The sequence below is a fragment of the Drosophila hydei genome, unplaced genomic scaffold, assembly GCF_003285905.1.
Source record: "Drosophila hydei strain 15085-1641.00,03,60 unplaced genomic scaffold, DhydRS2 tig00000060-arrow-pilon, whole genome shotgun sequence".
Lineage (NCBI taxonomy): Eukaryota > Metazoa > Arthropoda > Insecta > Diptera > Drosophilidae > Drosophila > Drosophila hydei.
The window spans coordinates 2,147,690-2,170,529 of record NW_022045656.1 but is presented as its reverse complement, the minus strand read 5'-3'; the positions used below and the strand labels follow the sequence as shown (position 1 = coordinate 2,170,529).

Genomic DNA, 22,840 nt, shown 5'->3' with positions numbered 1-22,840 from the left:
CTGAAAAGCAAAATCCAAAAAAAAAACAACGCAAATATGATATTTTAAGCGTCTCGTGTGCGCTTGGAGTCACGTTCGGAACATCAGGCACAGGCGGTGCCACGTTCTGTGCTCGGCTCCACAAAGTTCGGGGCACGCAGCAAATGATTTGGCCAAAAACTATTTATTGAAAATTATCGTGTAATGTGCAGTCAGCTAGCTTACTGGGCCCCTCGCTGCCGCCGTCGCCCGCTCTGAATCGCTTTTGATATGGGTTCTCGCTTATCGCCTAAGCCAGTTTCAGTTCCTGCGAAAACAGTTGCGGAAAATGTCAACTGAATTCATAAAAGGAAAATGCTTTCAATTGGCTGTTGCAGCTATTGAAAAGTGCGTGAAAATCGCTGTGCCTTCTGCTCCTCCAGCTGTTCCAGCAACTCTCTCGACCCACTATCGATTGTTGGCCAGGTTCAAGCATTTCTGTATTACTGTATTTCTGTGTCACATGTTTTGGCCATTCGAAATGAAATTGCCAAATCGAAAATTCATTCCGCAACGAGTGTTCCTGCTGTGCTCATTTCATAAAAGGAATTTTCTAATCACCGCTGAAGACAAAGGTGCACAAGTTATACTAACATTGGGCGTAGATCTAATATTATGCATGAAACACATCGATAACAATCGATTTTTAAATAAAAAATAATCAAGCTAGAGAACAACCCATTATAGAACAACAATTCGTTAGGGATTTCAAGTTATATAATCAAATCTCATATTTTGTTCTTTATCTATTGTTTTACATATGAATTATTTTGGAATTCTATAAATAGAATCGAAGTTGCCATCAAATTTAATATGAATTGTCATTTTCACTTGTCAATTTAATCACATTTTCTCTAGTTTGATAACAATGATCTGGTAACAGAGCCGCACGCTCAAACCCAAAAATTTTTTTATTAATTTTGCTGTTTTTATTTTCAATCTGTCTTATACCAGACAATAAAAAGTTTATTTTTAACAATAATATTACATAACCGGATAGCTTGGGCTCCAATGAGATCAATCCATATATTTGCCTACTTTACATATTTATCTATTTCTGTGGGGCAGGTCTAGGATATGACATCTTTTGAGTCGCCTATAGTTGCTTGAGTCATCCAGTAGTCTTAGTGCTGGAGCATTATCGTGGCCATGTATGTATTCATGTATTTGTTTGCATATAGTTGTATTTCTTCATTAACAAAGAGCAGTTTAACATCTTTGTGGATATTATAATTAGTCACATACCAGGGTGCAGATGTTATCATTCTGAGCGTCTTGTTCTGGTATCGCTGTATAATTTCGATATTATCATTAGTAGCAGTACCGCATAACTGCAAATAAGATTTTTTTATTATTTATAAATTGCAATTTTAATGGAAGCCATTTGTTAAGCAGTTGAATTATTCTGGTGGAGAATTTATCCGAAGACGGCACACAAAAACCTTTTGAAATTACTCGAAAAAAAACTGCACGAAAAAAAGCGAAAAAAGTTCAAATTAATTATGTAGCCTATTGAATGGCAGGTAAATTCTTAACGAAATAAAAGTTATTTTTTTCAACAATATTTAACTTTAACTTTAAATTTTAAAACTTTAATTCGTATTTCTAATCAGCTTTAAAACCTTGTTAGATCAGCAAAGCTTTGCCAATATATTATTTGGTGCCAAAGATGCGAGCTTTTATGTTGAAAATTATTTATTTGTCTTTCCAGAAAAACCTTTTTTGAACAAAGTGCTCTGTCACGCTTTTTCTAACATCTTCTATCAGACTCTATGTATTCGCGTTCTCTTCACTTATCGAAATCACAGCGAGCCTATCTGAGAGGCATAAGTCGCCACCTCGTTCTCTCTCTCTCTCTCTCTCTCTCTCTCTCTCTCTCTCTCTCTCTCTCTCTCTCTCTCTCTCTCTCTCTCTCTCTCTCTCTAAGAAGTTCAGTTTTCAATAGAATCGGAAATTAGTCCTCAAGAATGTAAACGCCCTCAAGTCTAAATTGAACGGCTTTATAAAGAGTTTCAGGTGAATTGTAGCCCTTCCTCGTAGCTACCTGGAACTGCCCACAAATTAAGTTCTCGATGTCAACGTGCAATTGCCCAGTGCGTGTCGCATGCAGCGTGCGGCATGCCGTATGGCTTATGGTTCAGCGTGGCATGCGGCATGTGGCATGTGGCATGTGGCATGGAGTGGAATTGTTTGTTTTAATTGCTTCCTTTTGGCTTGCATGTTGTTGACAAATGTGTATTTAATTTATGCAGCTGCTTTTGCTTTGACTAAGAATGCTTTAGTGTTGTCAAACGTTGAAAGCGACACGGCCATGGCCACGCCCACGCCCACACCCACGTCCACACTCTTCCGCCTCGCAGTCAGAACGCCTTGAAACTCAATATTTTGACAGCTTGTGAAATTTGAAGCTAAGAATTTTTGCTTTATTACAAATTTTTTCGTTGGCTCTGAAACTTTTTTGCTTGTTCGCAGTGAGGCGCGTCTTGCGGGCCAATGGGCGGGGTGAGGTTGTCACACACATTGGGTCAAGTTGTCAACGCCACAGTTGCCACGTTCCCTTCAAGCCACCCTGTGGCAACCACCCAGCCGGCAACTTGTCGCCACTTTATTAACTGTCAATCTGCGCTTGTTTTTAACTTCCACTTTCTTAGGGCGCGTTCATTGCTCTTTCCAAAGGTTAGCCATGGAGTATATTCGGCTGCGGGGTGTTGCGTGACACTATAATGAAAAAGAGATCAAAGCAAAGGCAGAAATATTACTGAAATTGGGAAATATCTTTGGAAAGTCAACTAATTATTGAGACTCTTGGTTAAATAGCTTAAAATAATATATTTTATAAATATAAAAAAATATATATATATAATATCTTAGCATAATATATCAATAGAATATATTCAAATATTTTATTATATTAATTGTAATAAAAAAAATTTCTTTTTCAATTTAAATTTTAATTTTAATGTTTATATTATTTTAAAAAATCTTAAGTTACTTTTTATTCCTTTTTTCCCAATAACGTAATAATTTCTTTATAGTTATTGTCAACTAAATTTTTCTGAACTTGTTATGCCTTTCTAGCCTTTTTAAATCATTATAAATAAATATTATATAAACCAAACTTCACATTAAAACTTGTTCTAATCTATTTCTAACTACATTGAGATTTGCTCACTTAAGTCTAGGTTATATATATTCTAAGGTTCCTTGACTATTTTATTATTTAAGAATCCAATACATACAACCATAAAACGCACTTCAACTTTATCAACTTTAACTATAAAATTTAATTTGAATACCATACTATTAATACGTCAAAAATTTAACAGCTAAATTTAACTGTTAGTCAGTTACAGATGAAATATTTAAATTTTGACAGTAAGCAAATAAAAAGAAATCACGTTGGGACAATTGTGAAAAGTATTCATGCCGCTAAACTTCAAGAGCTTAGCTGCTAGTTAACTATGCAATGGCATATATATATCAAATACTTAACACCGATCTAAGCGCATCAACTTGACAGTTAGAAACGCAACAACTCTATGCAGCTCTCAAAAGTTAGAGTATTCAAGGTACGACTTGCTGCAGCAGTCGGAAGTGACTGGAGGCTGCCTTTAGTGTTTGGCAGCTACTTAAATTGTTGTTCCCGGTGCTGTTTAATTTTATATGACAAGGCACGCACCTAGCACCTGTCTCCTCCGGCTATATGCCGTAGCTTGTAGCTTGTAGCTGTCTCCTGTTGCGCCTCGCAAAACACGTAATTTAATATAAAATGTCGTGTTTTTTGAAAAGAAAAACAGAAAGCATGTTCGATATTTTGGGCATGTGGAATATCGCAAATGTCCTCTGTACAATTTGGATTGTTCTGTTGATGTGGCGCCACGCGGGCGTGGCATTGAAGGCGTCGCGAAGTGTGGCATTCGTGCCATTAACCCAGATGCCACAAGAGCTGGCTGCTGCAACATCAAAGCGACAATTCTGATGATTCTCGAATACGTTGAGTGCGAACACGAGTGCGAGTGCGCCACACACAGTGGGAATTCCCAGTGCACCGAACTGAAGGAGCAGGCGGCGGAGGAGGAGGAGGTGCCACGGCAATGGCCCTGCGCAAACAATGGACGTGCATATTGAAGTACATGACACAATTGCAGACAGCAAAACAAAAGCTAACAAAATATAGAAAAAACTAAATAAATACAAATACACAAACACATACACATAAATATATATATATATATATATAGATATATATATATATATATATATATATATATATATATATATAGAAACAATGCAGTGCAATGGCAAATGAAAAAGTGTACAACTCGCTCTTCATACATGCATTTTGTGTTGCAGAGAAACAAATTGCATACAAATACATTTTATCTGTAGTCATTTTTTGTTTTTGTGAACTGTTTTGTCAGCATTTCGTGGAACAGCCTTGACATGCCACACGGAGCGCTTGCAACTGCATGTTACCACATACTCATAGCCCACTCGAACAGCGCATAAAGACAGCTCAGTTGGCAATCCTGTCAAAAAGAAATCCTTGATTTATTTCAGATGTCTGGCAAGCGAAGCGTGCCTAAACTAAAGGAAGATCGACAAGCCCAAGATATATGAGATGCAATGGACCAGAACTAAGAATGGACCAGAAAAGATAACTATACATAAAAAAGCCAGCGCAAGGCCACTTATGCTTAAACATAAATAGATAGAAATAGATATTAGAAACAAATTAAAAAGTTTTTCCTTTCATAGATCTTAGATCAGGCTATTTAATTTGTACTTCAGCGTGGGCTTCGCTCAACTCGCTTATTCACCTGTCCAACCAGCTCAGGTGACAGTGCAGTCTTTTGATGAACACCTCCATGACACCTTTCAGTTTCTTTTTGTTTGTTTCCTTGTAAATTTAGTAGCTTAACAACACAAGTATATAGTTACGTAACGGAACCTCTTTCATATAGCTCGAGTATTTAATTGTACAGTGAAACCATTAAACATCTAAACAGTTATTATTTTATACTATAATCTTATATACATTGTCTAATATTTTTGGCAAAATTAAACAATACAACAATTATTATTTTATGCTATATTCCCATATTCGTTGGCTAATCGTTTTGGCAAAACTCATTCTTAACAATTGCCTCAAGAGCTGGTAGTCATCGATGTCTCATAGATCTCCCACTATATCCACTCTTATGCCTTCCCAGTCTGCTCCTCCACTGTATGCAGATTCAGGTCACGGTGCAGGGTAGCGTCAAGCACATACCAGGGGCAGCAGGACAGGGTGCAAAACTTGCATGCGTCTGTGATTAGATTTTGCAACTAAACCCCACATCGGGGCTATACAGTGTATAGAGACTGCTCTTTTGGCTTTATGTGATATGATGCTTCTTTTGCTTGGCAACCAGCACAAGTGTTCCATGCTCACACTTGCCCACATTTGCTTTCAGTATCATAAGAACGAGTTTTGGTGCCATAAACAAAAACATTATTCACAACGAAGTGCTTGAGACGAACTTATTGTGATTTGCTAATTGTGATTTTCCAGCTAAATACAGTGCAATCGCACTATGAGGTTTGAGCTCGTTTTCCATTTGGAAAAATACTTTAGTACACTAGTAAACAATACTCAGAATTATTATATGGCTAATATATCAGTGGACAGCTAGTAGCTTGACAGCTGTCAGTATAGTATAAAGTTAGCAATTATTTAGACTTTGTATATTCTAATTTTATTAAATTACATAAAAATAATATAATAAATGTATTTAAAAACCATAAAACCCTGCTTACCCATTGTGAATACAAGTAACTGTGGTGGTGTTCAGTTCTGTAATGATCTTTATTCGTCTGAGCAAGAGTTCTTATACCCTGGCTCATGCGTATTTCGTCTCTTAACCTAAGTACATTATGTAATGAGTGGAGCTCCAAGCGGGAGACATACTATGCTCTCCCGTTGTGTAGCTTCATAGATACAGCTTGTATATACTTATATGCATATGGCATAAACATTAGGCAAGCAGCATAGACCTTAGGCAAAGTGTGTACGCGGCATCATCCGCGCTGCTGTGGTCTGACCATAAGTGGCTGATCATATTACATTTGTTCATCTTTGCGCTCGTCCTATGGTTATGAGTAGGGACAAATGTCACTATATGCGTATTTAGTATACACTATCATATGTTAGGCATATGACGCATTTATATGTAGAATACTCTACATTGCTTCGGTTCTTATTAATATGTTATTAAATATACTACAGTATGTTCCTGCCTGAACACCCATATTCAATGGGATCAATGTAAAAATATACGCATTTCTTATTGAAATTTCATGAAAAACTAGCAAATCTCAGAATAAATGCGAAATCTATTGCAAGACTGAAAATATAAAACATTCTGGAAAAATGTTTGACTCGCTCAAAACTGAGTGCATCAAAACTGAGTGCATCAAACTGAGTGCAATATGGCTTCATTCATGGCAATTCAGGGTATAATAGTTTTGTGAAAATGCATGTAACAGGCAGGAGTAAAATGTCTGTATATTTGAAAATATGTAAAAGCTTGATTAAAGTACATCAGAAGAAAATTTATTCATCAATCGAGTTTCCATCTGCAGACCAGGCGTGCTTAAACGCTTAAGCGAGTGTGTGTGTGTGTGTGAGCCGTTTGCAATGTATGTATGTATAAAAGAATTACAAAATAATTAGAATTCGAATTAGACTGGAGTCATACTTAAGTCATACTTAAAGTTCAAGCGTCATCCAAGCCTGCTTAGCGTTTTAAAATCTTTTTCAAACATATTGCAAAAATAATTTGTAAAAAATAATTGTATTTTGCTCAAGCTCATCGCTTTGCTTATCAGATACCACTTGAATAACAAGCTGTAACCGCTGTTGGTAAGGATTTTGGCAAACAAGACGATGTCATTATGGGCCTCTCCAATTGCCACAGATTATACTAAGCACAAGCTGGCAGGCTGCCCTACAACAACTTCACTTCGAACAGAAGAAGAAGAAGAAGAGAAAAATCTTTTGGCCAAGATTACAATGGGGCAATTGTACGGGCACATGTTGCCACTTAGAGAGCCGCCAGGCAGCCATTCAGTCAGTGGCCTCGCCCTGGCACATTTGGCGCTTTGAGGCTGTCAACGCATAATTGGCGCAATTCAATGGACGAGCTGTGAAAAATGAGCCCAGGTTAAGCCTGATGAGCGCCAGAAGGGGCGGGGCGGGTGGCCCAGAGAGTGTGTATAAATAAATAAATGTGTCAGAGGGCAAAAGATTCAACAAACGAGCCACTCAATAAATAACAAATTTGATTTTGATGTGCACATTTGTTGTGGCAGCTTGGTGCTTGTTGTGCCTTTGCCTGGCCACAAAATTCGAGGCCAATTAAAAATCTAATAAGCAGCAGAAGTTATGACAAGGACACGAGTTGCAATTGCCAAATGTTTGGCTTAATTAGCCCGGCAAGGACCAAAAACCAGATGAACCAAAGCGTAACCAAATGCCAACGTTTGTAATTTAAAACTGTCAGCGACAGGCAAGGACTAGAGTCCTGTCCCTCGCTTACAACTCTCTCTCTCTATCTCACTCTCTCTTTCTCTCACTCTGTGTGTGCGGCACATGTCCAGACCCGGCTGAGTACTATAATTTATTAGCAACAGTCACCGCATAGACTAGCTCAACGCCACGCCCACTGTGCCAGTGGCACATCCGGCACAGCACCCACGCACCACCAGCACCACCCCAGGCAGCACGCACCGCCATGATAAATGGCATTTATATTGGGTTACAGAGCGTTTTGTGCCAACCAACGGCACACTTTTGCCAGCCATAATTATCAGCGCATAGCATTTCGCTTGCCAACTCATTGTCCTCCTCATCGTCATCACTGCGATTATGATTACGATGAAAATTATAATTATCATCAGGCGTCGCAGTAAGCTGACATTCGCAATTATTTGCCCTAATATGACATTACTTATGCGCACTTAATGCTAATTCCACAAAAAAGAGTTGACAACTTGTGGCTAGAGCTTGAATGCGAGCTGGAAATGTCGGAAGATTGAATTTAACTTTGAATAAATTAGAATTTGTCTACAATAATTACTGAAAAGCAAATCAAATTAAATGTGTACAATTTGAGCGTGAAGCAAACGAGCTTTAATCTACTTTTAAAATGGTATTTTAGCTAAGACTCAGGCAATAGATACTATAATATTTATATATATATAATATTTATATATTATATTATATATTTATATATATTATTAAAATAATTATTTGTCTGAAAAAAAATATATATATTTAAATATATATATATATATATATATATATATATATATTTTTTGTTTAATTTATAATAATGCTTAAGACTGTCTAAACTGTAAATTTCATATTTGAATAAGCTCAAATATAAATTAATCTATTCCCATATCTAAGTATGTGTATATATGTCTATTTTAATTCAAAATTAGTATCCTTTTTTTTTAATAATTAAATGTCAGTTGGAAAGATATTCCATGTATCCAACGCCATCTCATCAGAGCTTAAAATTATAACCCAACACGCACAACTTGGTAATAACTTGGTAAATGTACCTGACCCAGAGGAATATGAATCGTTGTCATAGATAATTGACTTAAGCTTTAATTGTGTTTAATTATATGTTAAAGTATTTCATGAACTAAAATTTCATGTACATAAAAAATACACAAATGAGTAATAAAGCAGAGTGCCCCGACGGCTGCTTTTCATGCCACGCTTCTTATATGCAGTTTGACAAGAAACTCTTTACACACTGAATTCAATTTTGAATTCAATTTTAAATTCAATTTTGAATACAATTTTGAACTTTTAATACAAAAATAATGGACTTTTATTCAAATTAACTTTTTTAAATGTTTTATTGTTTCATAATAAGTTTTGAATTAGATTCTAATAAAAGAGATCAAAACTAAATAATCAACCAAAACTAAAATTAATTTTTTCAAGCTGTCAAAAATTTTGCATTTCTCTCATTCGGGCTGTGAAATTTTGTTGAGTACGCATCTAAAACTGAATTACTTTAACTCTTAAAATGTCTGGCAAAAGATAAAGCTTTTATGTGATCTGCTTGATTTATTATAATCACAAGTTGCTCAACAAATCTTTTGTAGAATTAGTTGAAGAGTTTTCTGTATCAAGGAAAACAATTTATAAAATAAAAACCAAGGCAGAAGTGAAGAAAATAGCACAGGTGCATACATGATACACACACATATACACTCAAAGCACTTATATGGCAAGTCACAATTATCTACTATTAGAAATATGTTTTCAAATTCATCAAATTGTTTTAGGACAATTCCACTTTCAGTCTATTTGCAAATGTTGCAAATATATATGAAGGCCAGAAGCTATATGCAATCTGATTTGCTTCCATAGGAAATATGCATTTATCTCCTTAAAGTCCTATAAATCTAAATATCTAGCTAAATATCCCGCTTGAGCCATCTACCAGTCAACTTTAAGTCCAAGTTTCTTCTATCTGTTTACACTGCGTGGCAAGGCCAGCAGCTTGCAGCATTCATCATTTCTTAATGCAATTCCTTGCCGCAAACAGCACTGCCGAAATAAAAAGTATTGTGATCACACTTGGTTTTCCTCCTGCGCTTTGTTCCATTTCCATTCTTGGAAATTACAAAGAAGAAGAGGAAGATAAATTATAAAATATATGAAATAATGTTTGCTCAGCGACTTTGGCAGTGGGGTTAGCTGTTGACTTAGCAGGCGGCACACACACATTTAACTGTTGTGCATGATGACTCCAATACACACGCCCACACACACACACACACACGGCACTCACACACATGGCTGTTTGGTTGGCGTGGAAAATCACAAAAACAAATTAGTTGCGTGTAATTTAATTCGAAATGCTCGCGCGTTAATCAAACAAAATGGAAAACTGTGCAATGGAGCAGCGGCGGCAGCTGCTGTGCCGCTTGCCACTTGCCACTTGCCACTTACCACTTACCACTTCGCACAGTTAAAGGGGAAGCAAATGCTAATTGGATTTTCCCTTAACATGCAAAGCAGAGCATCCTGTCGCTCCTTTTTGGCCCTCTGTGTGTGCGTGCGTGCCTTTGATGGCCACGTTAATAAACATTAAACGCAATTATGTTGTTGATTTTTTTGCTGCCTCAAGACATTCAAGACATGCGCCTGGGCTCCTCGCTGACGTAGATGTTGACGTTGACGTGGCAAAGACAAGTGAAAGCAAATAATCTGTCTTGGAAGGCCTAGCCCGATGCTTCGCTGAATCAATAAATATCAAAGGGCTGTTCTTGAATATGAAATAAGAGTCCTTAAGTCCTTGAAACTGATTAAGCTTAACTGACTTGACAATAGCACCATCTAGTTTCATATCACAGGGATATATAGGCAATTGAATTCAGTAAGCTATAATAAATGTTAGATCTTATTTCGGTCCAGCTCTTCTTTTAACGAATTTGTTCCTTACCCTATGCCACATAAACTTTGAGGCTACAAACTTGGAATTTATGCCATCTATATATACCCCTGATAATAGATGGATAGCCACGCCTACTATAGATGTGATGAATCTGAAAAGCTATGTATGTCTTCTACAGTCTTTTCCAACATATCTGGATTTTTGTTGATTTACCTTGAATGAGTTGAACAGACTGCAAAAATGTTATATGCTTTTTGCTATATCTCTTCGTCAAGCCCTTTCTCTGTTTCTGATCTTGGCCATTTTTTATACAATTTCCTAATTCCTAATGCTCATTCAATCAGTCTGCCTTATTTGCAGTCGTTCTGCCTGTCTCTCCCTCTCTCTCTCTCCCTCTCTCTCTTTCTCTCTATTTCTTTCTATCTCCCCTCTCTGCCGATCTCTCTAGCTGCCTGCCTGCCTGTGTCTGTCTGTCTGTGCGTTTCTATCAATATGTCGGTATCTCTCAGTCTGTTTCTTGAACAGTCTCAACAGTCTCTTTATTTGCCTAACGCACAGTCCTGTTCTCTGCATATTTCTCGTTGTCGCTGTTGTTACTCTTGCTCTCTCTCTCTCACTCTCTTTATCTCTCTCTCACTCTCTCGCTCACACTCTGTCCCTCTCTCTTAAGCGAGATGACCCTCTCTTAGCAGAGTAAGACTGCTCTCTCCTTCTCTTTATCTCTCCCTCCGCCTGTCTTACTCTCTATCCATCTCTCTCAGATGATCTCTACCCTCTCTCCTCTCTCTCTCTCGCCCCTCTTTCTCATTATCTGCCTGTCTCTCTCATACGCCATTTTCTCATTTTCTCCTGTCATTATAACATTCAATCAATATATTTCTTTCCATTTCCCTCAGATTATCTCTCTCCTCTCACTAGCTAATCTTTCTTTTTGCCTTTCTCTCTGTCTCTCTCTCTCTCTCTAACGTCACTTGTTTTTCTTTCTCTCTCTCTAACGTCACTTGTTTTTCTTTCTCTCTGTCTTTCTAACTCCCCATCTACATATCTGTCTCTCCCTCGCTCACTCACTCTCTGTCTCTCTGTTTCCCTCCCTCTCTCTATAAGTACTTATGTATATATTTAAGATCGAGCTAACAGTACGCACACCTTAACTTCAATCGAAAATTTTTGTTTTAATTTTCGTGGCTGTCAAAAAGTTTTTGAGAAACTTTTCCAACAGGCTTTTCCAACTGTTAATCAATTTGATGGTCGGAACTGAAAAACCGATGTGAACTGCTGTGCTTATTTCATTCTTAGGGTTTTTTGCATTGTACGCTCGTATTTTCTTGGCTCCCACACAGTTGGCTAATTAATACGATTAACTACCAAAAAGCAAACACAATTGGCTGCTGGGCAAACAATAACACAAAGCACTCAACTTTTTGTGGGTGGGAGCTTGATGGGGGTGGTTGGAGTTGTCGGATTGCAGGATTTCAGTTTTGTCAGGACACTCAGCCAGGATGGCAGGTCCTTGAGCAAACATCATTACACACACACAGGACGAGGGGAAGCTGAGTTTCAGATGTCGGCACCTAACGCGCTTTAATGCAGGTGATTAATTGCTTTTGAGGTTCGTCGGCTGCGTGTTGGAAAATTTTCAAAATTTCATTAGCTTTGCGTGTGTGTGCCTGTGACTGTGTGTGTGTGTGTGTTCTTGAACTTTTTGGCAAGCTTGTAAAGAGCGAGAGAAGGCCATTGGCGTGACTTCTGCAGACAATGCCAGCCCCATTGCTAGTTGGCTTAGACGAGCTAATTAAGTTAAAGCTGCCGCCCGATTCAGCTGCTGACATAGCCTGGTTCTGCTAATGATGGCATCAGTCTCTCAGCACTCTCCCACCACTCGCTGCTCCCCTTTAAATTGTTTTTGATTTACTTATTTCCGGCCTGATAAATTACATTTGCCGCCAACGACAAAGTTCAGGCCGCCATTTTTGGCTAATGCGCAAAGTTTTCGCCAACTTTTGCTTGTAGTTTCCTATTTTATTTTTATTTTTATTTTTATTTTCCTTGCATTTCACTTGGTTTTCCTCTTCGTTTTTGTCCTTTTGGCGGCTTGTCAGAAATGTTGAATAATTTATTCATATGTTACGTGGCTGACAAATCGCACGTGGCGACATTTTCTGGCATTTTATTGTCTGATCCCCGTCGCGCAGTCCAAATGCAAATTTAATTAGCTTTTGCAGTCTATTAAACTACCATTTACCACAAATGTATATAAATCACATCCAAATCTCTGACAAACGAGCCAAAGCATGACTTAAAGCCGAACAAATTCAAGCTGAAAGAAATCATTTTCAATTTGTTCATGGAAAAATGTGTTTCCTAAGAAAGTTGCCAGCAAAGCGGGTCAACAATATTGATACCCTGTATGAGTTAACTGTGGCAAAAGGCGTGTCACAATACGATATAAGGTGAGTGAAAAATAATAAGGCTAGATATCAGCTCGAAATGCATATATATAAATCTATCTGCAATCTATAACTGGAGTATGTAGAATATGTATAAACAATATAGATATGTATAAACAAATATCATTAAGTAAACATACCCAAAATGTGAATAATATAGACGAAGTAGAATTATTCTCTTATATGGGGCTTCTTTCAACATTGTATTATACTGAATTATGATCTTGAACACTAAATAAGAATCACTCAAATAAAAAATATAAAATAGAATTATATTAAAAAATTCAGTAAATAATTTTAAATAATAAATATTATGTATATTATCACAGCTTTTAGTATTTTTTGTTAGTAAATTTTATAATAATAAAATCTAATAATAATAAAAATATAATTAAAATATTTTACATATATGTATATGCTTCTCGATATCATTCATGTACTTCGCATACAGGGTATTTCTTAGTCACCCGCTTAAGTAATTCACATTTATTCTTGTTATAATTTGTTTTTGCTGCGCTTTTTGTGCTAAGCAAATAATTTGGAAGCTGAGATTTTATTTGCTAACCGGCAAATTGTTTTTTAAAAATGCAAAATGTTTATATTTAAGTGTAAATCCAGGCGTATAAACACATTTATAAGCAATCATAAAGGGAATTGAGCTCTAAACGTAGTAGACCTTGGCGCTATGATTAAAGTGAAGTATAAATGTGGAATTGAAACATATTTGAAACGATCAAATCAGATTTTTTATGATTAATCTCATAAGAATACATAGTACATTAAATGTCTATTTAAAAAAAAACTAGAGTGCGTTCTTTTATATTTTTATAAACAATTACGATTACTAAACATGACTGCGAGAGTAAATGATCAGAAAAGAGAGGTTAAGCAAGAGCGGATAAGAGAACATAAAATAATTTTAAGGCGATTTCAACAAACCGTCGCATGAAACGCAGAGAGCGCGATAACGAGCAGCTGTTACGATAATTGCGACACTCATGCTCAATTTATGAACATTTGGGAGGTCAGTGCGAAAGCGAATTCAGTATGCGGCGAGCAGCTGATACGGCGAGTATCTCAAAATAAACTTCACTGCCAAAGCTAAGCAAACTTGTAAGCAAAACTGAGTGAAACGACCGGAACTAGTAAAGCGAGCAAGGCACGCGAGCGAGACGCAACGAAAACAAGTACGAAGTCACAATGACGGAGCTAAAATTGTTCGATATCAATGTTATAAAAAGTTTACGAACAACAGCGAAGCTTGGCGCAACACATCAAATGCAGCTGGTACAGCACTGCTAATTAAAATAGAACCTGTTTATAACGATATTGTATTTAATATTACATTCGATTTTTTATCTGCAGCGTAACACCTGATTCGCCTGGGAAGAAGCTGAGCGCCAACTATTTAAAATCGAAAACTTTAGCAGTTCCAGCGAATTTGAATTTATTTCAGACCTCTAGCCGTTTTTTTTCGAATATACTACTGTGTGACAGTGCGTTAGCCATGATCGATACATACCATTTCTCATAGCAGATGATACTTACACATAAACTGTATGAATAGATACATATTTGGTTAATACTTTGATTACTTCAAATTAAAAAACACATATTTGTTTTAAGTGTTTATCTAATCAATTTCATATTAATATACATTTCAAACAACAATTCACCCGCGACTGTGAATTATCGTGAAAAAGTAAGTGCAAAAAATATAGATATGTTATTAGTGTAAGCGTATAATGTAACAGTCACTTAATTGTTTACGATTTTTCATACTTGGCCCCACGTTTCAATTTCAAAAAAAGGCATTCGTACAAACAAAAACAGATATTCACATGCCGGCGAACAGCTGAGAGAGCTATAATAAGCAATTCCCTTGAAAATTTCAATCAAATTTCCGCTCCTTGCATCAGCCGTTTCTCGTGTTCAATATATGTATACATATTTGGAGGGTTAGTGCTGAAGCGAATTTAGTATGCGGCGAGCAGCGAACGCGGCGACTTGCCCAAAAACAATTAAATAATAAAGCTACGCGGCGTCTGCTGAAAAAAACAACAACAATCGAGAGTGTGTGAAACGAACAGAGCGAATAAGACACATCGAAATCAAGAGAAATGACGCAGCTTAAAGTGCATGCTAGTAATGCTCTTTTGAAATGTATGCAAGCAACAACAAAATATGGAAGCGCCGTAACAGTAACGCAGAAATGTCAGAAGGTATGTGTACAGCACTGTGCATATAGATAGAAACAATTTATGATCTTCATATATAAATATTTAATTTGATTTTGTTTCGTAGCGTCACTATGGGGATGTCGCGCCGGCAAAGCCCTTTCAAGAGATGCCGAGTACAAGTATACTGAAAACAATGTGGAATTTTTTGCCAGGTGGCAAATACAGTGGAGTCGATCTTAATGATATAACAAAGGATTTGCTAAAGGATAGCGGCGGTAATATTATAAAGATTAAAGGCTTCTTAGGCAAGCCGCCGATAGTTGTAACAGAAAACCCAGATGATTTCGAAACTGTATTCCGGCACGATGGTGTTTGGCCCAATCGCAAGGGTTTCGAGCTCTTGAACTATTATCGCAATGTGCATCGTCGGGACTATTTTGGCTTTGAATCGGGCCTACTTACGACCCAAGATGAGGCCTGGGGCAAATTGCGTTCAGCTGTCAATCCCATCATAATACATCCAAAGAATGTCAAAAAGTACTTGAGTTCGTTAGATCGCATCAACCAGCAGTTTATAGATCGGTAAGGTTAACGACAAGACAATGAGCCCATATATCGGTCAATCAATAGCTTCATAAAATCGTCGATACATTGATGAATTGATAAGGACTTAATATGAAATTGATTTATTCTAGGATTAAAATAATTCGAGATGCTACAACTTTGGAAGTCCCCGAGAATTTCAAGGATGAAATCAGCGCCTGGACTCTGGAATCTGTGGGTCAAATAGCCCTCGATTGCAAGTTAGGGGTTATCGACAATACAAATCCTCAAGGCAGGCACTTCTTTACGCTATTGCAACGTTTTTTTGAACTGTCTGTTGACCTGGAAGTAAAACCTTCTCTCTGGCGTCAGTTCCCGTCTAGTTCGCCCAAATTGCGAGAAGCGCTCAACGTGTTAGATGAGTCCCTAGCCGTAACCGATAAATTAGTGCAGGATGCCATAGAACGTATCGAGCAATCAACTACCGACAAAAGCCATGAAGAGAAAAGTGTTTTGGAAAAACTATTAGCCATTAATCGAAAATATGCGGTTATCATTGCGCTGGACATGCTCTTCGCTGGTGTTGATACGGTAAATAGGTCATTCAATTATTCTACTCAGTTAACTTATCCAATATCTTGCATTTCAGACAACCAGCACTTTTTCGGCCATACTGCTAGCCCTCGCCCAACATCCCGATAAGCAGGCCAAACTGCGAGCCGAAATTCTTGGCATTTTGCCAGAGAAGGATACACCCCTTACAGTCGACTCGATGAGGAACTTGCCCTATTTGCGTGCTTGCATCAAGGAGGCTCTGCGTTTCTATCCACTTATATCGGGCAATATTCGCAAAATCAACCAGGAACTGGTGCTCAGCGGCTACAATGTACCAGCGGGCTGCGAGGTAGCCATGGTCCATTTGAACCTTTGGCGTGATGCAAAGCATTTCTCGCAACCAGATGAGTTCATGCCCGAGCGTTGGTTGCGTGAAAAGCAGCAGGTATCAACCTCTGACACTGGCTGTCCAATGGCTACCAAGTCGAGCCATCCCTTTGCCTATTTGCCCTTTGGCTTTGGCGTACGCAGCTGCATCGGTCGACGCATAGCCGAAATGGAGCTGGAAATTGGCGTCGCTCGCTTGCTTAGGAACTTCCAAGTGGAGTTCCATCATCCAGCGGAAAATCCCTTCATTGCCTATCAGCTGGCTACGCCACGCATTCCGTTGCAGTTCAAATTTATCGATTTAAAGAACTGATTGTGCCTCTATCTTCCTGTGTGCCTTAGGATTTTTAGTAAAGCCGTATTTATGTATCCTTTCACAGTATTTAATAACTAAACTAATTGTCACATGTTAAGTACAGAGTTTTCTTTTTATATGTGGAATGCTGAGTTAAGAGACTAATTAAGTTATAGCACGTTGTCCTGTGTACATGTAACTATGTAAACTTACGTTGTCCTATTGCGATTAAATACATTAACTAAGCCAAGGGAAACATGACAGCAGCTCAATATGTTCTTTTGCTCAATTAACTTTTTGAACTAGTATCAAAATATTCGCAGGGCACTTTTCCCTCGCTATTCAAATATGAATTTACAATTTTCTGCGCTTTTTAGTTTGTAATTAATAAGCAAAAATCTCCTACCGCTCTGCGCCCTTTGACCTGCTCAATTCATGCGTTTGGCCTTTGTCTGACTTTTGCCCGGGGTTAGCTTAATTATAACTTTATGAGCTGCAAAGTTAGTTGCATGCCCCAAAGGTGTTGCGAAATGCGCTAAAAAATATGCAACACTTTCTTTCTATGCATATTCGTTCCTCTTTGTGTGTGATATATATATATATATATATATATATATATATATGTGTGTGTGCATGTGTGTGTTAGCTGACTCTTTGTTGCGGTCAGATGGCCACAACGGGCGGCGGCATCTGCTGCCTGACAGTGCCTTCTGTATATATATTTATATAGCATATGCAGCAAATGGAGTGGGCGTGGCAAGTACCAAGAGTATGTGTGTGTGTGTGCTGTGGCAGCGTTCAAACAACAACATAAATCCAGCGCTGCTGTTGTCTTCCTGGTTATTGTTTATTATACACATACCAAAACACACCCACACACACACATACACACACGCACACACCCAGTGTCTGGTTAACAAACACTGTGGACAGCATATGTGGGCGCAAATAGCGCATACGACATGTGGCCCGCACTATATAAATATAAATATAAATATTTTAAGCGAGACTTGCAGCATCAGCAACACCAGCTACAGCAGCAGCAGCAGCAGCAGCATCTGCTTTTGCTTCAGTATTTGCATCCGCAATTAGTTCAGCTCTGCTGTTAGCTTTAAATTCAATTAGATTTCAATCGCAAAGCACTTCAACTTGATCGATTTGTTAGTTTTGCCTTCAATTTTATTCTGATAAATCATTGCAAATTGCTAAATAATTAAGAAAGCAAATGAGTAAAAAGCTCAGCTGACAGATACGCTGCGCTCTTTACTATGCGAGATTTTTTATATTTTTTTAATAATATCTTGGCATAAAAATATATAATTTATATATAATATATAATAAATATTTAAGCATAAGCAACCCCAGTTTCCTGCTGTGTGCTTAGCCCTATAAATTCCTTGAGTTCTTCTCAAAGGTTTTCAGCAAATTGTGAAGCTATTCAATGGCTAAAAAATCTCTTGAAATTCTTCTTAAGCCATTTCCAGCTTTATACAGGGTATTAAGCGCCAACATAAAATCGCATTTGCTCTGTATGTATGCCAGGGTAGACAAAAATGGAAACGTCACGTTTGGCACATTTAAAGTCGACAAACGGCAGTCAAAAATTCAATTTGGCACAAAATAAACTCAAACAGCAGAAAGTGAAAGCGTGCTTGCTCCTTCCCTACCTTCCGCTCTCCCCTCTCCTTCTCTGTGGCCGTTTGCACACATGTCGTATGCGTAATTTCAATTTAATTGATTTCTAGAGCAATCGCTTTTTGCGCTGCTGCTTAACAAACTTTTTGCCAAAGCTTTTAATGCAGCAAGGACGCGTTTTTTTTTTTGACTATGAATACTTTAATAGTGGGTATAATTATTTAGTCGATAAGTTGGTAACAGTTGAAAGAGAAATGTGATTTATATATATGCCAATCTGATCAGACTAAGAGCTGCTTTGTTATGCTTAATAGTTGATAAACAAGCACAAAATGCAATTAGAAAATGTTATTTACATATTAAAATTGCCTTTTACTTAAGCCTTCAAGACTTTAAATATATAAGAAATATTCGCGAAGTATCAAATAAATGTATTTCTAGTTTCATTGAGTTGTACTACTTATGGCTTTTAAGGCGAAGAGCTGAATAAGTCAAACATTATTTGTACATTGAGTTGGTAATAGTGAAGCATCTTCATTTTATATACACTAAACTGATTTTAATTTAAAGTATCTAAAGTTCAGACTCCTTTATGTTTGTGTTTATCCGCTGATGTCACTCGCGGTAATCCAAAGCAGAAATTGAGTTAGATCCAGGCAAGGGCATTTCTTCATCGACGAGCTAAAAGTAGTTGTGGCTGTTTATACTTTTTTTCCACGCTTTTGCTCTCAGCTTAACTTTGACTGCGATTTGCTAAAGTGGTTTTGAAAATCCACGTTTACGTTTACCATTTTTTCAACTTTTTTGCGTTTCCTCATTTGCCTTTTGCAAATAAATGAGCAGCGTTCAGAGCTGTGCTGATTAATGCAACTTGAGTGCCAGTTCGACTATGGATGTGTGTGTGTGTGTGTGTGAGAGAGTGCTGAGTTTCATGTACAGCACAATTAATCAAACCGCAATTGAGTTTTGCCCTCACGGCGGAAGCTTTGAAATTAATTTGCAGCTGCTTTTCAATGTAAATTAAAAGTTGAAAACCAGAGAAAGAGACAAAGCCAAGCAGACTAAGCGAGCAAGAGAGAAAGATAGAGAGAGAGGGGGAGAGAGCGAGAGAGGGAAATGGAAAGGAGTAAAATGAAGCAGAATGAATTTTTGCGCTGACAACTTAATCTCAATCTTGATTTTTTGGCATTTAACAAACTTAAAACAGATTGCCAACTCCGTTCCTTTGGCTAAATTTAATAAACTAAAACCATTTGCAGTTCACTGAACTGACAGTAAATAAATTTAACCTAATTCGTACATGTCAATAACAACAGGAACCAAGACAAGACAAGCTGCCGTTGCTGCTGCCGTCGCCGTTGCCGTTGCCATTGCCGCCGTTCTGCCCTCTTTCAACTACTTCTTTTTTGTCCTAATGCTCGCAAGAAAAGCAGACTGAATAACACTAACATAGACACCCACACACACCCACCCACACACAAGCACACACATATAGATATGATGCTGAACAAACAAGCAGCAGCAGAGCCTTGGCCCGACTGGATACAATGGGCTTCAAAACTCCTTTAAAATTATCAGAAAATCTGATTTATTTTTTCTAGTTAAGTCTCTATTCTGGAACATCTGGACTTTCTCAACTAGTTTTATTGGCTTTCAATGATTTAATCATCAAAAATATATTTGTTAGCTTATGAAAACAGTTATAATAGTTGCCCAGTAAGCTAACGTTTAGAGATTTCTTATAAAGTTAACTTAAGGCAAAGCTTTACCTTTAATCATAGACTAAATTAAGTAATTATTCATAGTTGTCTGCAAATAAATAAACAATCTTTATTGTTAAAATTTCTAGTTTTTAGTCTATTTAAAATTAACTTTAAATCAATGCTGAGGTCAATTTGTATGCTTATAATTTATGAATAAATTAATTTTATATATTTTTAAAAATTACAATTGTTTTAAAAAGCTAAAATATATAGCATTTCTACTTCTTTATTTGTTAGAAACATTTAACCTTTAACAAATCAAATATAGATCTTATATAGCTAAGATGCTTAAACTTAGCTTTAGCTTATTAATAATTTTTATAAAGTGTGATATTCCATTTTCTTTGTTGTTAAACATTTCCACAGTGCTTTTCTATTGTCTGCTATGAAGTGCAAAGTGTAAAGCAAAAGCCAAAGATGACGACCATTTCTTAGTGTGCGCGTGTGTGTGTGTGTGTGAGTTAGCTCTGCTCGTTGACTATGTCCGTATTTGGCATTTTGCGTTTTGGGCTGTGGCACCACATGCTTCTGATGGGCTGCAGTTAATCCACTTAATGACCTCGATGATTTTATTGATGAGCACCTAACGCCAACGCCAACGCCAACGCCAACTCCGATCCCAATGCGAACATATGCCGCCTGATGATGAAGATGCTGGGCGCCCATATCGTTCCGGTTTACTTTCCACTCCATTCCATTCAATGCCATCTTTTTTTCGTGAATACTCTAACTGAGTTGGATAGGCTCGACTATCGAAATCGAATTGTTACAAACCAAAGCTGAAACCAGGCCCAATCACGACTTCAAATAAGGTGTCATATGAAATCGAAAGCAAAACACAAAGTTTGAGAGAGGCATATGGCTCTTATTATTTACTTAGTAAGCATTTAGAAAGTAAACATTTAATTATCAGTTCTTGAAGCTTTTCCAATCTGCGGCCATCGATAATTATCGATACGAACGAAAGCAAATACGAATGAAAGAGCATACGAAATACTTGAAAGCAAAATCAGCGAATGGTTAATTTTTTTATACCCTGATCCCATTAAAAATGGGAAATCAGGGTATAATGGTTTTGTGCAAATGTATGTAACAGGCAGAAGGAGGCGTGGCAGACCCCATAAAGTATATATATTCTTGATCAGGACGACAAGCCGAGTCGATTGAGCCCTGTCCGTCTGTCTGTCTGTCCGTCTGTCCGTCTGTCCGTCTGTCCGTATGTGTGAACGCGTGGATCTCAGCATCTATAAGAGCTAGAGACTTGAAATTTTTTTTGTAGGTCCGTGTATAGCACGCGCAGGTCAAGTTTGTTTCAAATATTCGATAACTATTCGCATTTAATTGTTATCGAATAAAAACATTATTGAAATGCAGTAAATAAATTATATCTCGAACGTCTTAAGAGCTAGAGCCTCCAAATTTTGTATTTAGTCTTAATTATATTTTATGCAATTTTGATTTTTGTTGGATTTTGGATACCGGCTCCAAATTCCCCCAAATTCTTAGAATTTAAGTTTAGTTGGAACTAGGGCCATTATGTGAAGGCGTTTGCATCTCAACCAAGCCAATAGGATATGTAGATCATATGCTGAAAATTTCATTAAAATCCATTAAGTAAAACAGAAGTTATTAAACAAAACGTTTGGCCAATTTGCAAAGCACATGTCAGCAGCGCCACGCGCACGCATTTTTCCTATGCGTGTGCACACATACATTCAAATGCGTGTATTCTTTTCTATTCCAAGAATTGAAATTGCGATTGAATTAAAGCTAAATATTAGCTGCTACTTATGTTCAAATTTGCAACAGATCGCATAAGAAGGAGAGCGGCTGCGTTGGTAGAGGCGCCGCTCGCATGCAGCTTGGTCCGGGTTCGAGACCAGTGGAGATGAAATGTTTTTTATTGTTTTATTTTTAGTTATGAAGTGGCGGTGTTTGTAGTGTTTGTGCACGTTGCGCAAATAATCCGGGTTCGAATCCTGGTCTCGCAATGTCGATTTTTATTTGTTTTCTTTTTTTTTTTTTAATACTCGATACAAATTACGGAAAATATTACAAAACTCAAAGGACTGGGATCAGGGTATCTCCTAGTCGGGCACCCTGACTAGAGCTTTCTTACTTGTTTGCTTCTGGCGTTGTCAACGCCGCCTGTTCAGCGAGGCGTGGCACTGCTGCTAAACGGTGCTGCCATCACCATCACCATCAGCTGCATCAACATCAACAGCATCATCATCATCATCGTCATCAACATTGTTGCTATGTTTGTTTCCTGTTGATTTTTCGGCACTGCCACGGAAACCCACTAAATTAGTGACAGCGACTTTGGCTTCTAGCTTGGATTCAGCATTTGATAAAACGGCAGAGCGCAGAGCGCAGAGCGTGGCTCACACAGTGTGTATGTGCGTGTGTATGTGAGTGTGTGTGTGTGTTGTGTCCTGTTTGCGTTATTTATGCGCGCGCATTAAAATACAATTTTTATGCTTGGCATTGCCAGACTTATCCTTTGACTCCCGCATCGCCCATCTGTCCCCACTGAAGGCAGCATCTTTAT

At 37.6% G+C, this 22,840-nt stretch overlaps 1 protein-coding gene across 2 annotated transcripts; it reads left to right on the top strand.

Annotated features, from left to right (window-relative positions):
* Positions 1 to 13,638: 13,638 nt before the first annotated feature.
* LOC111592218 (cytochrome P450 CYP12A2-like) lies at positions 13,639 to 17,151 on the top strand. Of its 2 annotated transcripts, XM_023304293.2 has the most exons (6): positions 13,639 to 14,218; positions 14,297 to 14,633; positions 14,743 to 15,153; positions 15,236 to 15,693; positions 15,807 to 16,245; positions 16,304 to 17,151. In XM_023304293.2, the coding sequence occupies exons 3-6, from the start codon at positions 15,052 to 15,054 to the stop codon at positions 16,907 to 16,909; spliced, it is 1,605 nt and encodes a 534-aa protein (XP_023160061.2). In that variant the 5' UTR covers positions 13,639 to 14,218; positions 14,297 to 14,633; positions 14,743 to 15,051; the 3' UTR covers positions 16,910 to 17,151. The 2 variants fall into 2 exon arrangements, with proteins under 2 accessions (XP_023160061.2, XP_023160062.2); XM_023304294.2 differs by having other exon boundaries at positions 14,297 to 15,153.
* Positions 17,152 to 22,840: the final 5,689 nt, after the last annotated feature.

Excerpts from the sequence above, each read along its gene's own strand:
- LOC111592218 (XM_023304293.2), top strand. The coding sequence starts at position 15,052 with ATGACGCAGCTTAAAGTGCATGCTAGTAATGCTCTTTTGAAATGTATG. Across the intron at positions 15,154-15,235 it reads TAACGCAGAAATGTCAGAAG|CGTCACTATGGGGATGTCGC; the intron begins GTATGTGTACAG and ends TTTGTTTCGTAG. Across the intron at positions 16,246-16,303 it reads TCTTCGCTGGTGTTGATACG|ACAACCAGCACTTTTTCGGC; the intron begins GTAAATAGGTCA and ends CTTGCATTTCAG.